Source organism: Haemorhous mexicanus, mitochondrion (genome assembly GCF_027477595.1).
Source record: "Haemorhous mexicanus mitochondrion, complete genome".
NCBI lineage: Eukaryota > Metazoa > Chordata > Aves > Passeriformes > Fringillidae > Haemorhous > Haemorhous mexicanus.
The window spans coordinates 1-16,822 of NC_025610.1; the positions used below are offsets into that span (position 1 = coordinate 1).

The 16,822-nt window shown below is 45.2% G+C and overlaps 13 protein-coding genes across 13 annotated transcripts, besides 25 other annotated features; 12 read left to right on the forward strand and 1 right to left on the reverse strand. All coding sequences in view use genetic code 2, as the record gives it.

Annotated features, from left to right (window-relative positions):
* Positions 1-1,244: a sequence feature (control region).
* Positions 1,245-1,312, forward strand: a tRNA (tRNA-Phe).
* Positions 1,313-2,285, forward strand: an rRNA (12S ribosomal RNA).
* Positions 2,286-2,355, forward strand: a tRNA (tRNA-Val).
* Positions 2,356-3,955, forward strand: an rRNA (16S ribosomal RNA).
* Positions 3,956-4,030, forward strand: a tRNA (tRNA-Leu).
* A 13-nt stretch (positions 4,031-4,043) lies between these two features.
* On the forward strand, positions 4,044-5,021 carry ND1 (NADH dehydrogenase subunit 1). The gene has a single exon. The coding sequence runs from the start codon at positions 4,044-4,046 to the stop codon at positions 5,019-5,021; it is 978 nt and encodes a 325-aa protein (YP_009107823.1).
* A 5-nt stretch (positions 5,022-5,026) lies between these two features.
* Positions 5,027-5,100, forward strand: a tRNA (tRNA-Ile).
* Positions 5,101-5,103: 3 nt separating this feature from the next.
* Positions 5,104-5,174, reverse strand: a tRNA (tRNA-Gln).
* Positions 5,174-5,242, forward strand: a tRNA (tRNA-Met).
* ND2 (NADH dehydrogenase subunit 2) lies at positions 5,243-6,282 on the forward strand. The gene has a single exon. A coding segment is annotated over exon 1 (1,040 nt).
* Positions 6,283-6,352, forward strand: a tRNA (tRNA-Trp).
* Position 6,353: 1 nt separating this feature from the next.
* Positions 6,354-6,422, reverse strand: a tRNA (tRNA-Ala).
* Positions 6,423-6,430: 8 nt separating this feature from the next.
* Positions 6,431-6,503, reverse strand: a tRNA (tRNA-Asn).
* Positions 6,504-6,570, reverse strand: a tRNA (tRNA-Cys).
* Positions 6,570-6,640, reverse strand: a tRNA (tRNA-Tyr).
* A 1-nt stretch (position 6,641) lies between these two features.
* COX1 (cytochrome c oxidase subunit I) lies at positions 6,642-8,192 on the forward strand. Its single transcript has one exon. The coding sequence runs from the start codon at positions 6,642-6,644 to the stop codon at positions 8,190-8,192; it is 1,551 nt and encodes a 516-aa protein (YP_009107825.1).
* Positions 8,184-8,256, reverse strand: a tRNA (tRNA-Ser).
* A 3-nt stretch (positions 8,257-8,259) lies between these two features.
* Positions 8,260-8,328, forward strand: a tRNA (tRNA-Asp).
* A 6-nt stretch (positions 8,329-8,334) lies between these two features.
* Positions 8,335-9,018, forward strand: COX2 (cytochrome c oxidase subunit II). The gene has a single exon. The coding sequence runs from the start codon at positions 8,335-8,337 to the stop codon at positions 9,016-9,018; it is 684 nt and encodes a 227-aa protein (YP_009107826.1).
* Position 9,019: 1 nt separating this feature from the next.
* Positions 9,020-9,088, forward strand: a tRNA (tRNA-Lys).
* A 1-nt stretch (position 9,089) lies between these two features.
* On the forward strand, positions 9,090-9,257 carry ATP8 (ATP synthase F0 subunit 8). Its single transcript has one exon. The coding sequence runs from the start codon at positions 9,090-9,092 to the stop codon at positions 9,255-9,257; it is 168 nt and encodes a 55-aa protein (YP_009107827.1).
* On the forward strand, positions 9,248-9,931 carry ATP6 (ATP synthase F0 subunit 6). The gene has a single exon. It carries the CDS (start codon positions 9,248-9,250, stop codon positions 9,929-9,931), a length of 684 nt encoding a protein of 227 aa, YP_009107828.1.
* Positions 9,932-9,939: 8 nt separating this feature from the next.
* On the forward strand, positions 9,940-10,723 carry COX3 (cytochrome c oxidase subunit III). The gene has a single exon. A coding segment is annotated over exon 1 (784 nt).
* Positions 10,724-10,792, forward strand: a tRNA (tRNA-Gly).
* Positions 10,793-11,143, forward strand: ND3 (NADH dehydrogenase subunit 3). Its single transcript has one exon. It carries the CDS (start codon positions 10,793-10,795, stop codon positions 11,141-11,143), a length of 351 nt encoding a protein of 116 aa, YP_009107830.1.
* A 1-nt stretch (position 11,144) lies between these two features.
* Positions 11,145-11,214, forward strand: a tRNA (tRNA-Arg).
* A 1-nt stretch (position 11,215) lies between these two features.
* On the forward strand, positions 11,216-11,512 carry ND4L (NADH dehydrogenase subunit 4L). Its single transcript has one exon. It carries the CDS (start codon positions 11,216-11,218, stop codon positions 11,510-11,512), a length of 297 nt encoding a protein of 98 aa, YP_009107831.1.
* Positions 11,506-12,883, forward strand: ND4 (NADH dehydrogenase subunit 4). The gene has a single exon. A coding segment is annotated over exon 1 (1,378 nt).
* Positions 12,884-12,953, forward strand: a tRNA (tRNA-His).
* Positions 12,954-13,019, forward strand: a tRNA (tRNA-Ser).
* Positions 13,019-13,089, forward strand: a tRNA (tRNA-Leu).
* ND5 (NADH dehydrogenase subunit 5) lies at positions 13,090-14,907 on the forward strand. The gene has a single exon. The coding sequence runs from the start codon at positions 13,090-13,092 to the stop codon at positions 14,905-14,907; it is 1,818 nt and encodes a 605-aa protein (YP_009107833.1).
* An 8-nt stretch (positions 14,908-14,915) lies between these two features.
* Positions 14,916-16,058, forward strand: CYTB (cytochrome b). Its single transcript has one exon. The coding sequence runs from the start codon at positions 14,916-14,918 to the stop codon at positions 16,056-16,058; it is 1,143 nt and encodes a 380-aa protein (YP_009107834.1).
* A 3-nt stretch (positions 16,059-16,061) lies between these two features.
* Positions 16,062-16,130, forward strand: a tRNA (tRNA-Thr).
* Positions 16,131-16,148: 18 nt separating this feature from the next.
* Positions 16,149-16,218, reverse strand: a tRNA (tRNA-Pro).
* A 12-nt stretch (positions 16,219-16,230) lies between these two features.
* On the reverse strand, positions 16,231-16,749 carry ND6 (NADH dehydrogenase subunit 6). The gene has a single exon. It carries the CDS (start codon positions 16,747-16,749, stop codon positions 16,231-16,233), a length of 519 nt encoding a protein of 172 aa, YP_009107835.1.
* Positions 16,750-16,751: 2 nt separating this feature from the next.
* Positions 16,752-16,822, reverse strand: a tRNA (tRNA-Glu).

The following is a 16,822-nucleotide window of genomic DNA, read 5'->3' on the forward strand; positions in this document are numbered from 1 at the left end:
CCCTAGATATAGGACCCCCCCCTACCCCCCCCTTTCCCCCCCCAGCATATTTTTATTTATGCTTTAAGGTATGTATAACAATGCATCACACTCTTTGCCCCATCAGACAGTCCATGAAATGTAGGATAATCCAAATCATACGCTATGTCTCTCCACGAAAAACCCAAACATTATCTCCAAAACGGACCCCATACGGCCAATACCACCAGCAGGCACATTCTTGTTTCAGGTACCATATAGCCCAGATGCTCCTACCTACAGCCAAGCAGCAAGCGTTACCCAAAGACCCAGCGATTCTCCTGTTATGCGCAAACCCCAACGACCAAACGAGGAAGATCCCAGTACACCTTTGCATTCCCCTAGTCAACTGAATTCGCCCACCTCCTAGGAAATATCCTTTTCCAACAGCCTTCAAGCACTCCCAAGCCAGAGAACATGGTTATCTATTGATCGCGCTTCTCACGAGAACCGAGCTACTCAACGTTAGAGGTGAATTACGTTATTGCCCTCAGGCGCATAAATCTAATAAACTTGCTCTTTTGCGCTAGTGGTTGTAACTTCAGGAACATAACCTCCACACTTCCTTCCTTCTTGCTCTTCACTGATACAAGTGGTCGGTTGAATACTCCTCCCGAACCTCACCATTTCGGCATACCGACCTCTTACACTTGTTTTTTTTTAGCGTCTCTTCAATAAGCCCCTCAAGTGCAGAGCAGGTGATATCTTCCTCTTGACATGTCCATCACATGACCGCCGAACATATGAATCCCCTAACACCCAGAATGTCATGGTTTGACGGATAAGGTCGTCGCAAACTGGGCACTGATGCACTTTGACCCCATTCATGGAGGGCGCGCTACCTACCTCTAGACAACAGATAATGTAATGGTTGCCGGACATAAAATTTATAATTCCATATTCTAGGAATTGTCATTTAAATCTCAATTTACGCATTCTTTTTTTTTTATCTTGACATTTTTTGTTTTTTTCATCAAAAAATTAGCCCATACACACCTACATTTTCCAAATTATTCATCATCAATCCATCTTAAATTAACTTTCTTCTAAACTTTCTGCTATCAAAAACAACAATCAATCAACATAATCACACCAAAATTAACCCTAAAACAAAGCACACAAAACAACTTTTCACCTACAACCCACCTTCCACCCCCACCAAAAAACCAAACAAAAATAGAAATCATAATCACAAATCACGAAACAATTATTAGTCAACCCCCCACGTTCTTGTAGCTTATAAAAAGCATGACACTGAAGATGTCAAGATGGCTGCCACACACACCCAAGAACAAAAGACTTAGTCCTAACCTTACTGTTAGTTTTTGCTAGGTATATACATGCAAGTATCCGCGCTCCAGTGTAGATGCCCTGGACACCTAATCAGGTAGATAGGAGCGGGTATCAGGCTCACCACAACCGTAGCCCAAGACGCCTTGCACTTGCCACACCCCCACGGGTAATCAGCAGTAGTTAATATTAAGCAATGAGTGTAAACTTGACTTAGCCATAGCAAATTTAGGGTTGGTAAATCCTGTGCCAGCCACCGCGGTCATACAGGAGACCCAAATTAACATTATAACGGCGTAAAGAGTGGTCACATGCTATCCAAGTAACTAAGATTAAAAAGCAACTGAGCTGTCACAAGCTAAAGATGCCAATAAGGCCTCCTCGTCAAAGAAGATCTTAGAACAACGATTAATTGAACTCCACGAAAGCCAGGGCCCAAACTGGGATTAGATACCCCACTATGCCTGGCCCTAAATCTTGATGCTTACACCTACTAAAGCATCCGCCCGAGAACTACGAGCACCAACGCTTAAAACTCTAAGGACTTGGCGGTGCCCCAAACCCACCTAGAGGAGCCTGTTCTGTAATCGATGATCCACGATATACCTGACCATTCCTTGCCAAAACAGCCTACATACCGCCGTCTCCAGCTCACCTACCCTGAAAGCCCAACAGTGAGCGCAATAGCCTAACCCCGCTAGTACGACAGGTCAAGGTATAGCCCATGGAATGGGAGCAATGGGCTACATTTTCTATAATAGAACATACGGCAAAGGGGTATGAAATAACCCCTAGAAGGCGGATTTAGCAGTAAAGTGGGACAATCGAGCCCTCTTTAAGCCGGCTCTGGGGCACGTACATACCGCCCGTCACCCTCCTCATAGGCGACCCCCCCCCCCATAAATTAATAAGCCATCCAGCCAAAGATGAGGTAAGTCGTAACAAGGTAAGTGTACCGGAAGGTGCACTTAGGCTACCAAGACGTAGCTTAAACAAAAGCATTCAGCTTACACCTGAAAAATGTCTGTTAACACCAGATCGTCTTGATGCCAAACTCTAGCCCAATCGACATGACCTGGAATAACAAAGCTATTACATGCACCCAACTAAAGCATTTACTAGTCCCAGTATAGGCGATAGAAAAGACACCATTGGAGCGATAGAGACTACGTACCGTAAGGGAAAGATGAAATATTAGTGAAATAAACTAAGCTAAAAACAGCAAAGATCAACCCTTGTACCTTTTGCATCATGGTCTAGCAAGAAAAACCAAGCAAAATGAATTTAAGTTTGCCATCCCGAAACCCAAGCGAGCTACTTACGAGCAGCTATTATGAGCGAACCCGTCTCTGTGGCAAAAGAGTGGGATGACTTGTTAGTAGAGGTGAAAAGCCAACCGAGCTGGGTGATAGCTGGTTGCCTGTGAAACGAATCTTAGTTCACTCTTAATTCTTCTCCAAGGAAACAACACAAACCCTAATGAAGCGAATTAAGGGCAATTTAAAGGGGGTACAGCTCCTTTAAAAAAGAATACAATCTCCACGAGCGGATAAATACTAATCTTCTAACAGTACTGTGGGCCCTCAAGCAGCCATCAACAAAGAGTGCGTTAAAGCTCTACTTTACAAAAATATAAGAACAATATGACTCCCTCATCATTAACAGGCTAACCTATATCTAAATAGGAGAATTAATGCTAGAATGAGTAACCTGGGTAATCCCTCTACGACGCAAGCTTACATCGGCACATTATTAACAAACCACCAATATACGATCAATCAAACAAGCAGAGTATTAAGTACATTGTTAACCCGACAGAGGAGCGTCCATTAAGAAAGATTAAAACCTGTAAAAGGAACTCGGCAAACCCGTCAAGGCCCGACTGTTTACCAAAAACATAGCCTTCAGCAAACCACAAACAAGTATTGAAGGTGATGCCTGCCCAGTGACTATTGTTCAACGGCCGCGGTATCCTAACCGTGCAAAGGTAGCGCAATCAATTGTCCCATAAATCGAGACTAGTATGAATGGCTAAACGAGGTCTTAACTGTCTCTTACAGGCAATCGGTGAAATTGATCTCCCTGTACAAAAGCAGGGATGAACACATAAGACGAGAAGACCCTGTGGAACTTTAAAACCAGCAACCACCTTATAACACCTACTCACCCACTGGGTTCACTGACACATAAGACATTGGTCTGCGTTTTTCGGTTGGGGCGACCTTGGAGTAAAACAAAAACCTCCAAAAATTAGACCAAACCTCTAGACTGAGAGCAACCCCTCAACGTGCTAATAGCATCCAGACCCAATACAATTGATCAATGGACCAAGCTACCCCAGGGATAACAGCGCAATCTCCTCCGAGAGTCCATATCGACGGGGAGGTTTACGACCTCGATGTTGGATCAGGACATCCTAGTGGTGCAGCCGCTACTAAGGGTTCGTTTGTTCAACGATTAATAGTCCTACGTGATCTGAGTTCAGACCGGAGTAATCCAGGTCGGTTTCTATCTATGATGAACTCTTCCCAGTACGAAAGGATAGGAAAAGTGAGGCCAATACTACAAGCAAGCCTTCGCCTTAAGTAATGAAACCAACTAAATTACGAAAGGCTATCACACCACACCACGTCCAAGAAAAGGACCAGCTAGCGTGGCAGAGCTCGGAAAATGCAAAAGGCTTAAGTCCTTTAACTCAGAGGTTCAAATCCTCTCCCTAGCTTAACCTACAACTCATGACTAACTTCCCCCTACTAATCAACCTTACCATAGCCCTCTCCTATGCCCTCCCAATCTTGATTGCAGTAGCCTTCCTCACACTAGTAGAGCGTAAAATCTTAAGCTACATACAAAACCGAAAAGGTCCAAACATCGTTGGCCCATATGGACTTTTACAACCATTGGCAGACGGAGTAAAACTATTCATTAAAGAACCCATCCGACCATCAACATCTTCACCAATCCTATTCATCACAACCCCAATGCTAGCCTTACTTCTAGCAATCTCCATCTGAACTCCGCTGCCCCTACCGTTCTCCCTAGCAGACCTCAACCTAGGCCTGCTATTTCTATTAGCCATATCAAGCCTGGCAGTATACTCCATCCTATGGTCTGGATGAGCATCCAACTCAAAGTATGCCCTAATCGGGGCACTACGAGCAGTAGCCCAAACAATTTCATACGAAGTGACCCTGGCAATTATTCTCCTATCCGTTATCCTTCTCAGTGGGAACTACAACCTCAATACTCTTGCAGTCACTCAAGAACCCTTGTACCTTATTTTCTCGTGTTGACCCCTTGCTATAATATGATACGTCTCTACACTTGCTGAGACCAACCGAGCCCCATTTGACCTGACAGAAGGAGAATCCGAACTAGTCTCCGGATTTAACGTAGAATACGCAGCAGGTCCATTCGCATTATTCTTCCTAGCGGAATACGCTAATATCATACTCATGAACACCATCACTACCATCATATTCTTCAACCCAAGCTCACTAAACCCACCTCAAGAGCTGTTCCCTGTAGTGCTAGCCACAAAAGTTCTACTACTATCAGCAGGATTTCTATGAATTCGCGCCTCTTACCCCCGATTTCGATACGACCAACTAATACACCTGCTATGAAAAAACTTTCTCCCACTTACGTTAGCCTTATGCCTCTGACACACCAGCATGCCAATTTGCTATGCGGGACTACCCCCCTACCTAAGATCACCGGAAATGTGCCTGAACACTAAGGGTCACTATGATAAAGTGAACATGGAGGTATACCAGTCCTCTCATTTCCTATAAATTAGAAAAACAGGAATCGAACCTGCACTAGAGAAATCAAAATCCTCCATACTTCCCTTATATTACTTTCTAGTAGGGTAAGCTAAATAAGCTATCGGGCCCATACCCCGAAAATGATGGTTCAACTCCTTCCCCTGCTAATGAACCCTCAGGCAAAACTAATTTTTACGATCAGCCTAATTCTAGGCACCACCATCACAATCTCAAGCAACCACTGAATTATGGCCTGAGCTGGCCTCGAAATCAACACACTCGCCATTCTCCCCATAATCTCAAAATCTCATCACCCTCGATCTATTGAAGCGGCTACCAAATACTTCCTAACCCAAGCAGCCGCCTCAGCCCTAGTATTATTCTCAAGCATAACTAACGCATGACATACTGGTCAATGGGACATTACACAGCTCTCCCACCCCACATCAAGCCTGATCCTGACCTCAGCAATTGCCATAAAACTAGGCCTAGTTCCATTCCACTTCTGATTCCCGGAAGTACTGCAAGGCTCCCCCCTCCTCACCGGTCTCCTATTATCCACCATCATAAAACTTCCCCCAATAACCCTACTATACATAACCTCCCCATCACTAAATCCTACTCTCCTAACCTTCCTAGCCATTCTCTCAGCAGCTATCGGCGGATGAATGGGACTCAACCAAACACAAATTCGAAAAATCATGGCTTTCTCCTCCATCTCCCACCTAGGATGGATAGCAATCATTATTGTATACAACCCCAAACTCACCCTCCTCAACTTCTACTTATATACCATAATAACCGCAACTGTATTCCTGACTTTAAACTCAATCAAAGTGCACAAACTATCCACCCTAATAACCGCATGAACCAAAATCCCCTCACTAAATGCAATACTACTTCTTACCCTACTTTCCCTTGCAGGACTTCCTCCCCTAACAGGATTCCTTCCCAAATGACTCATTATTCAAGAACTAACTAAGCAAGAAATAATTCCTGCAGCCACGCTAATAGCCCTCCTCTCACTATTAAGCCTATTCTTCTACCTCCGCCTTGCGTACTGCACAACAATTACACTCCCACCTCATACTACAAACCACATAAAACAATGACGAACCGGCAAACCAACCAACTTCCTAATTGCCGTCTTAGCCACAATATCCATCGTCCTCCTACCCATTTCCCCCATAATCCTCACTATCATCTAAGAAACTTAGGATTAATTAAACCGAAGGCCTTCAAAGCCTTAAACAAGAGTTGAACCCTCTTAGTTTCTGTTAAAGTCCGCAGGCTACTACCCTGCATCCCCTGAATGCAACCCAGGTACTTTAATTAAGCTAGGACCTTGCAACTCACTAGGCAGATGGGCTTCGATCCCATGACTCTATAGTTAACAGCTACATGCCCTAACCAACAGGCCTCTGCCTAAGACTCCGGTGCACAACTAATGCACATCAATGAGCTTGCAACTCACTATGAACTTCACTACAGAGCCGATAAGAAGAGGAATTGAACCTCTGTAAAAAGGACTACAGCCTAACGCTTATACACTCAGCCATCTTACCTGTGACATTCATTAATCGATGATTATTCTCAACCAACCACAAAGATATCGGGACCCTATACCTAATTTTCGGCGCATGAGCCGGAATAGTAGGCACTGCCCTGAGCCTCCTCATCCGAGCAGAACTAGGACAACCCGGAGCCCTATTAGGAGACGATCAAGTTTACAACGTAGTCGTTACAGCCCATGCCTTCGTAATAATCTTCTTCATAGTTATACCCATTATGATCGGGGGATTCGGTAACTGATTAGTCCCACTGATAATCGGAGCCCCAGACATAGCATTCCCACGAATAAACAACATAAGCTTCTGACTACTTCCCCCATCCTTCCTCCTACTCCTAGCATCCTCTACCGTAGAAGCAGGGGTTGGCACAGGATGAACAGTATACCCCCCACTAGCTGGTAACTTAGCCCATGCCGGAGCCTCAGTTGACTTAGCAATCTTCTCCCTACACCTAGCTGGTATCTCTTCAATCCTAGGAGCAATTAACTTTATCACCACAGCAATCAATATAAAACCCCCCGCCCTATCACAATACCAAACCCCCCTATTCGTATGATCCGTACTAATCACCGCAGTGCTCCTACTGCTTTCACTTCCAGTACTCGCTGCAGGAATTACAATGCTCCTCACAGACCGCAACCTAAATACTACATTCTTCGACCCTGCAGGAGGAGGTGACCCAGTCCTATACCAACACCTTTTCTGATTCTTCGGCCACCCAGAAGTATACATCCTAATCCTACCAGGATTCGGAATTATCTCCCACGTAGTAACCTACTACGCAGGNAAAAAAGAACCATTTGGCTACATAGGAATAGTATGAGCCATACTATCTATCGGGTTCTTAGGTTTTATTGTATGAGCCCACCACATATTTACAGTCGGAATAGACGTTGACACACGAGCATACTTCACATCTGCTACAATAATCATTGCCATCCCAACCGGAATCAAAGTATTCAGCTGACTAGCTACACTACACGGAGGAACAATCAAATGAGACCCACCAATACTATGAGCCCTAGGATTCATCTTCCTATTCACCATCGGAGGACTTACAGGAATTGTCCTAGCAAACTCCTCACTAGACATTGCCCTACATGACACTTACTACGTAGTAGCCCACTTCCACTACGTCTTATCAATAGGAGCAGTATTCGCAATCCTAGCAGGATTCACGCACTGATTCCCCCTATTCACTGGCTACACCCTACACTCAACATGAGCCAAAACCCACTTCGGCGTAATGTTCGTAGGAGTCAACCTCACCTTCTTCCCACAACACTTCCTAGGCCTAGCCGGCATGCCACGACGATACTCAGACTACCCAGACGCCTACACCCTATGAAACACTATCTCCTCCGTAGGATCACTAATCTCACTAACAGCTGTAATCATACTAGTATTCATCATCTGAGAAGCCTTCGCATCAAAACGTAAAGTACTTCAACCAGAACTAACAAGCACTAACGTTGAATGAATCCACGGCTGCCCACCTCCCTTCCACACCTTCGAAGAACCTGCCTTTGTCCAAGTCCAAGAAAGGAAGGAGTCGAACCCCCATATGTTGGTTTCAAGCCAACCGCATAGACCACTTATGCTTCTTTCTCATAGAGACGTTAGTAAAACAATTACATAGCCTTGTCAAGACTAAATTGCAGGTGAAACCCCTGCACATCTCTACCCAAATGGCTAACCACTCACAATTCAACTTCCAAGACGCCTCCTCCCCAATCATAGAAGAACTAATAGGATTCCACGACCACGCCTTAATGGTCGCACTATCAATCTGCACCTTAGTGCTTTATCTACTAACCCACATACTCACAGAAAAACTGTCATCTAGCACAGTAGAAGCACAAGAAATCGAACTCGTCTGAACCATTCTCCCAGCTATAGTACTAGTAACCCTTGCCCTCCCATCCCTACGAATCCTATACATAATAGACGAAATCAACGAACCCGACCTTACTCTAAAAGCCATCGGTCACCAATGATACTGAACATATGAATACACCGACCTAAAAGACCTAACATTCGACTCTTACATAATCCCAACATCAGACCTGCCCCTGGGACACTTCCGACTGCTAGAAGTAGACCATCGAGTTGTAGTTCCAATGAGCTCTACAATTCGAGTCATCGTCACCGCCGATGACGTACTTCACTCATGAGCAGTTCCAAGCCTAGGTGTAAAAACCGACGCAATCCCAGGCCGACTCAACCAAACTTCCTTCCTCGCCTCCCGACCCGGAGTTTACTACGGACAATGCTCAGAAATCTGCGGAGCTAATCACAGTTTCATACCAATCGTAGTAGAATCCACCCCTCTCGCCAACTTCGAAAGCTGATCTTCACTGATAGCCTCCTAATCATTAAGAAGCTATGAACCAGCATTAGCCTTTTAAGCTAAAGAAAGAGGGCTACACCCCTCCTTAATGATATGCCTCAACTAAACCCTGCACCATGATTTTTTATCATGATCATTTCATGACTCACCTTCTCCCTCATCATTCAACCCAAAATCCTATCATTCGTCTCAATAAACCCACCATCTAACAAACCCCCAGCTGCACCAAGCACCACCCCCTGAACCTGACCATGAACCTAAGCTTCTTCGACCAATTCTCAAGCCCATCTCTCCTAGGAATCCCACTCATTCTTATCTCAATAACATTCCCAGCCCTACTAATTCCCTCCATGGACAACCGATGAATCACCAACCGACTCTCAACCCTCCAACTATGATTCATTAACCTAGTCACAAAACAATTAATAATACCACTAGACAAGAAAGGACACAAATGAGCCCTAATCCTCACATCCCTAATAATCTTCCTTCTACTCATCAATCTCCTAGGTCTCCTACCATACACATTCACCCCAACCACCCAACTATCCATAAACTTAGCACTAGCCTTCCCCCTATGACTCGCCACCCTACTAACAGGGCTACGAAACCAACCTTCCGTATCACTAGGTCACCTTCTTCCAGAAGGCACCCCAACCCCACTAATCCCAGCCCTAATCCTAATCGAGACAACAAGCCTACTAATCCGCCCACTAGCCCTAGGCGTACGCTTAACAGCTAACTTAACAGCAGGACACCTGCTCATCCAACTCATCTCTACCGCCACAACAGCCCTATTCACCACAATACCAATAGTCTCACTCTTAACTCTATTAATCCTTCTATTATTAACCATCCTAGAGGTAGCAGTAGCAATAATCCAAGCCTACGTCTTTGTACTTCTACTGAGCCTGTACCTACAAGAAAACATCTAAAACCGACAATGGCACACCAAGCACACTCTTATCACATAGTAGACCCAAGCCCATGACCCATTCTAGGAGCCGCCGCCGCCCTCCTAACTACCTCAGGACTAACAATATGATTCCACTATAACTCCCCTCGACTCCTCATTCTAGGACTACTATCCACTGCCCTAGTTATATTCCAATGATGACGTGACATCATCCGGGAAAGCACATTCCAAGGTCATCACACTCCAACCGTACAGAAAGGACTACGCTACGGCATAGCCCTATTTATCACATCCGAAGCCTTCTTCTTCTTAGGGTTCTTCTGAGCCTTCTTCCACTCAAGCTTAGCCCCAACCCCAGAACTAGGAGGACAATGACCACCCGTGGGAATCAAACCTCTAAACCCCATAGAAGTACCACTACTAAACACTGCCATTCTACTAGCCTCTGGAGTCACCGTAACATGAGCCCACCACAGCATCACAGAGGCCAACCGAAAACAAGCAATCCACGCTCTAACCCTAACCGTCCTCCTAGGGTTCTACTTCACAGCCCTACAAGGCATAGAATACTACGAAGCACCATTCTCTATCGCAGATGGAATCTACGGCTCTACATTCTTCGTTGCTACCGGATTCCACGGGCTACACGTAATCATTGGCTCAACATTCCTGCTAGTATGCCTAGTACGCCTAATCAAATACCATTTCACATCAAACCACCACTTCGGATTCGAAGCCGCCGCCTGATACTGACACTTCGTAGACGTCGTATGGCTATTCCTCTACATCTCTATCTACTGATGAGGTTCTTACTCTTCTAGTATATTAATTACAATCGACTTCCAATCCTTAAAATCTGGTTCAAACCCAGAGAAGAGTAATAAACATAATCCTATTCATACTAGCCATATCATTCACCCTAAGCATCCTACTGACCGCACTAAACTTCTGATTAGCCCAAATAAACCCCGACTCAGAAAAACTATCCCCCTACGAATGCGGATTCGACCCCCTAGGATCTGCCCGACTTCCATTTTCAATCCGATTCTTCCTAGTAGCTATCCTATTCCTTCTATTCGACCTAGAAATCGCCCTATTACTACCACTACCATGAGCCACCCAACTTGAATCCCCCATCACCACCCTAATCTGAACCTCCCTACTTATTCTCCTCCTAACACTAGGACTCATTTACGAATGAATCCAAGGAGGACTAGAATGAGCAGAATAACAGAAAGTTAGTCTAATCAAGACGGTTGATTTCGACTCAACAAATTATAGCTTATACCCTATAACTTTCTTTATGTCCTACCTCCACCTCAGCTTCTACTCAGCTTTCACCCTAAGCAGCCTAGGATTAGCCTTCCACCGAACCCACCTAATCTCCGCCCTACTATGTTTAGAAAGCATAATACTATCCATATATGTGGCACTAGCCATATGACCCATCCAAATACAATCTCCATCCTCCACCATCCTACCAATCATCATACTAACATTCTCCGCCTGCGAAGCAGGAACAGGCCTGGCCCTACTAGTAGCCTCTACCCGAACTCACGGCTCCGACCACCTACATAACTTCAACCTCCTACAATGCTAAAAATCTTAATTCCAACTGCAACACTCCTCCCCCTAGCCATCATATCCCCCCTCAAACACCTATGAACCAACATCACACTACACAGCCTGATCATTGCCACTATTAGCCTGCAATGACTAACCCCCACATACTACCCAAACAAAAGCTTAACCCCCTGAACATCAATCGACCAAATCTCTTCCCCTCTCCTAGTCCTATCATGCTGACTACTACCCCTCATAATCATAGCAAGCCAGAACCACCTAGAACAAGAACCTACCATCCGCAAACGAATCTTCGCTACAACAGTAATCATAGCCCAACTATTTATCCTACTAGCTTTCTCAGCCTCAGAACTGATACTATTCTACATCGCATTCGAAGCAACCCTCATCCCCACTCTCATCTTAATCACACGATGAGGAAACCAACCAGAACGACTAAACGCCGGAATCTACCTCCTATTCTACACACTAGCCAGCTCACTCCCCCTACTAATCGCTATCCTCCACTTACAAAACCAAATCGGCACGCTATACCTCCCAATAATAAAACTATCGCACCCCGCACTAAACTCCTCCTGATCCGGACTAATCGCAAGCCTCGCCCTACTTCTTGCCTTCATGGTCAAAGCCCCCCTTTACGGACTGCACTTATGACTCCCCAAAGCCCATGTAGAAGCCCCAATCGCCGGCTCCATACTACTCGCTGCCCTCCTGCTAAAACTAGGAGGATACGGCATCATGCGAATCACAATCCTAGTGAACCCAGCATCAAACAACCTACATTACCCATTTATTACTCTAGCCCTATGAGGAGCAATCATAACCAGCGCCATTTGCCTACGACAAATTGACCTAAAATCACTAATCGCCTACTCATCCGTCAGCCACATAGGACTAGTCGTAGCCGCAACTATAATCCAAACTCAATGAGCATTCTCAGGGGCAATAATTCTAATGATCTCACACGGCCTAACCTCCTCAATACTATTCTGCCTAGCCAATACCAATTACGAACGAACTCACAGCCGAATCCTCCTACTCACACGAGGCCTACAACCACTACTACCACTAATAGCCATCTGATGGCTACTAGCAAACCTAACAAACATAGCCCTCCCCCCAACAACAAACCTAATAGCAGAACTAACCATTGTCATCGCCCTATTCAACTGATCAGCTTTCACAATCATCCTAACAGGGACAACAATCCTACTCACCGCCTCATACACCCTTTACATACTCACAATAACACAACGAGGCACACTACCCTCCCACATCACCTCCATCCAAAACTCCTCCACCCGAGAGCACCTCCTCATGGCTCTTCACATAATCCCCATGCTCCTTCTAATTCTCAAACCTGAGCTAATCTCCGGCATCCCAATATGCAAGTATAGTTTTAAACAAAACATTAGACTGTGATCCTAAAAATAGAAGTTAAAATCTTCTTACCTGCCGAGGGGAGGTAGAACCAACGAGAACTGCTAATTCTCGAATCTGAGTATAAAACCTCAGTCCCCTTGCTTTCAAAGGATAATAGTAATCCAATGGTCTTAGGAGCCACTCATCTTGGTGCAAATCCAAGTGAAAGTAATGGACCTGTCCCTAGCCCTAAACACATTCATAATCCTAACCCTAGTCACCCTATCCACACCCATCCTACTCCCCCTATTATCCCACAACTTCAAAAACACTCCTGACACCATCACAAACACAGTCAAAACATCCTTCTTAATCAGCCTAATTCCAATAACAATCCACATTTACTCAGGAACGGAAAGCCTGACCCTCCTGTGAGAATGAAAATTCATCATAAACTTCAAAATCCCTATTAGCCTAAAAATAGATTTCTACTCCCTCACCTTCTTCCCCATCGCCCTATTCGTCTCATGATCTATCCTACAATTTGCAACATGGTACATAGCCTCAGACCCCCATATCACAAAATTTTTCACCTACCTACTATTCTTCCTAATAGCAATACTCATCCTAATCATCGCTAACAACCTATTCGTCCTATTCATCGGCTGAGAAGGAGTAGGAATCATATCCTTCTTACTAATCAGCTGATGACACGGACGAGCAGAAGCTAACACCGCCGCTCTACAAGCCGTACTATACAACCGAGTCGGAGACGTAGGACTTATTCTATGCATAGCCTGATTAGCCTCAGCCATAAACACCTGAGAAATCCAACAACTCTCCTCCCCAACCCAGACCCCAACACTACCCCTACTAGGCCTAATCCTGGCTGCAACCGGAAAATCCGCCCAATTCGGACTTCACCCATGACTGCCAGCCGCTATAGAAGGACCAACCCCCGTATCTGCCTTACTCCACTCCAGCACAATAGTAGTAGCCGGAATCTTCCTACTTATCCGAACCCACCCCCTATTCAACAACAACCAAACCGCCCTAACCCTATGCCTATGTCTAGGAGCCCTATCCACTCTATTTGCAGCCACATGCGCCCTCACCCAAAACGACATCAAAAAAATCATTGCTTTCTCAACTTCGAGCCAACTAGGACTAATAATAGTAACTATCGGACTTAACCTCCCAGAATTAGCCTTTCTCCACATTTCAACCCATGCATTTTTCAAAGCTATACTCTTCCTGTGCTCAGGATCCATCATCCACAGCCTAAATGGTGAACAAGACATCCGAAAAATAGGAGGCCTGCAAAAAATAATACCAACAACAACTTCATGCCTAACCATCGGAAACCTAGCCCTCATAGGAACACCATTCCTAGCAGGATTCTACTCAAAAGACCAAATCATCGAAAGCCTAAGCACATCATACCTAAACACCTGAGCCCTACTGATAACACTACTAGCCACCTCATTCACTGCAGTATACACAATTCGCATAACCGTACTAGTACAGACCGGCTTCGTTCGAATTCCATCCCTAACCCCAATAAATGAAAACAACCCCGCAGTGACTTCACCCATCACCCGACTTGCACTAGGAAGCATCACGGCAGGATTCCTCATCACCTCATTCATCATCCCCACAAAAACCCCCACAATAACAATACCACTGCAAATCAAAATAACAGCCCTAGTAGTAACCGCCCTAGGAATTATCCTAGCCCTAGAAATCTCAAAAATAGCCCAAACTCTCCTCCTCACAAAACAATCCTCCTTCTCAAACTTCTCCACCTCCCTAGGATACTTCAACCCACTAACTCACCGCTTAACCATGTCCAACTCCCTCAACGGAGGACAAAACATTGCTTCACACCTAATCGACCTGTCCTGATACAAAATCATAGGGCCAGAAGGACTAGCCAACTTACAATTAATAGCAACCAAAGCCTTCACCTCCCTCCATTCCGGCCTAATCAAATCCTACCTAGGAGCATTCGCCCTATCCATCATTATCATCCTCATATCCACATACAGAACCCACTAATGGCCCTCAACATTCGTAAAAACCACCAAGTCCTAAAAATCATCAACAACGCCCTAATTGACCTCCCAACACCATCAAACATCTCAACATGATGAAACTTCGGGTCTCTACTGGGCATCTGCTTAGTCACCCAAATTGTCACAGGTCTTCTGCTAGCCACACACTACACAGCAGACACCAACCTAGCCTTCTCTTCCGTAGCCCACATATGCCGAGACGTACAATTCGGCTGACTAATCCGTAACCTACATGCAAACGGAGCCTCCTTCTTCTTCATCTGCATCTACCTACACATCGGCCGAGGAATCTACTACGGCTCATACTTAAACAAAGAAACCTGAAACATCGGAGTCATCCTCTTATTGACCCTCATAGCAACTGCTTTCGTAGGATACGTCCTGCCATGAGGCCAAATGTCATTCTGAGGAGCTACAGTAATCACAAACCTGTTCTCAGCAATCCCATACATTGGCCAAACACTAGTAGAATGAGCCTGAGGAGGATTTTCCGTCGACAACCCCACATTAACACGATTCTTCGCTCTCCACTTCCTACTACCATTCGTTATCGTAGGCCTCACACTAGTCCACCTCACCTTCCTACACGAAACTGGATCAAACAACCCGACAGGAGTCCCATCGGACTGCGACAAAATCCCATTCCACCCTTACTACACCGTAAAAGACATCCTAGGATTCGCACTAATAATCTCCCTCCTAGTCTCCCTAGCCCTATTCTCCCCAAACCTCCTAGGAGACCCAGAAAACTTCACACCAGCCAACCCCCTAGTAACCCCTCCCCACATTAAACCCGAATGATACTTCCTATTCGCCTACGCCATCCTACGATCCATCCCAAACAAACTAGGAGGTGTACTAGCCCTAGCCGCCTCAATCCTCGTACTATTCCTAATACCACTACTCCACACATCAAAACTACGATCCATAACATTCCGTCCTATCTCCCAAATCCTATTCTGAACCCTAGTCGCAAACGTCCTAGTCCTTACATGAGTGGGAAGCCAACCAGTAGAACACCCATTCATCATCATCGGCCAACTAGCCTCGTTCACCTACTTCCTAATCATTCTAGTCCTGTTCCCCATCGCAGCCGCACTAGAAAACAAACTACTAAAACTTTAATCAACTCTAATAGTTTATAAAAACATTGGTCTTGTAAGCCAAAGATTGAAGACTAAACCCCTTCTTAGAGTTACATCAATCACCCCAATATCAAGGAGAAAGGACTTAAACCTTCATCACCAACTCCCAAAGCTGGCATTTTAACCTAAACTACTCCCTGACTTTTCCCCCCCTAAACAGCCCGAATCGCCCCCCGAGACAACCCCCGCACAAGCTCCAACACCACAAACAAAGTCAATAACAGCCCTCACCCACCAATTAAAAGTAACCCAACTCCCTCCGAATAAAGAACAGCCACCCCACTAAAATCCGATCGAACCGTCAATAATCCCCCACTATTAACAGTATTCTCTCCCACTAAAAATCCCAACACACCCCCCATAACAAGACCCACTAACACAACCAAACCCATCCCAAGACCATAACCAACTACCCCTCAACTCACCCAGGACTCAGGATACGGGTCTGCCGCCAACGAAACCGAATAAACGAACACCACCAACATCCCACCCAAATAAACCATAACAAGTACCAAAGACACAAAAGAAACCCCCAAACTAACCAACCAACCACAACCAGCAACAGCCGCTACCACTAATCCTAGCACCCCATAATAAGGAGAGGGATTAGAAGCGACTGCTAAACCACCCAAAGCAAAGCACACCCCTAAAAACAAAACAAACTCTATCATAAAATTCCTGCTCGGACTTTCTCCGAGATCTATGGCCTGAAAAACCATCGTTATAAAATTTAACTACAAGAAC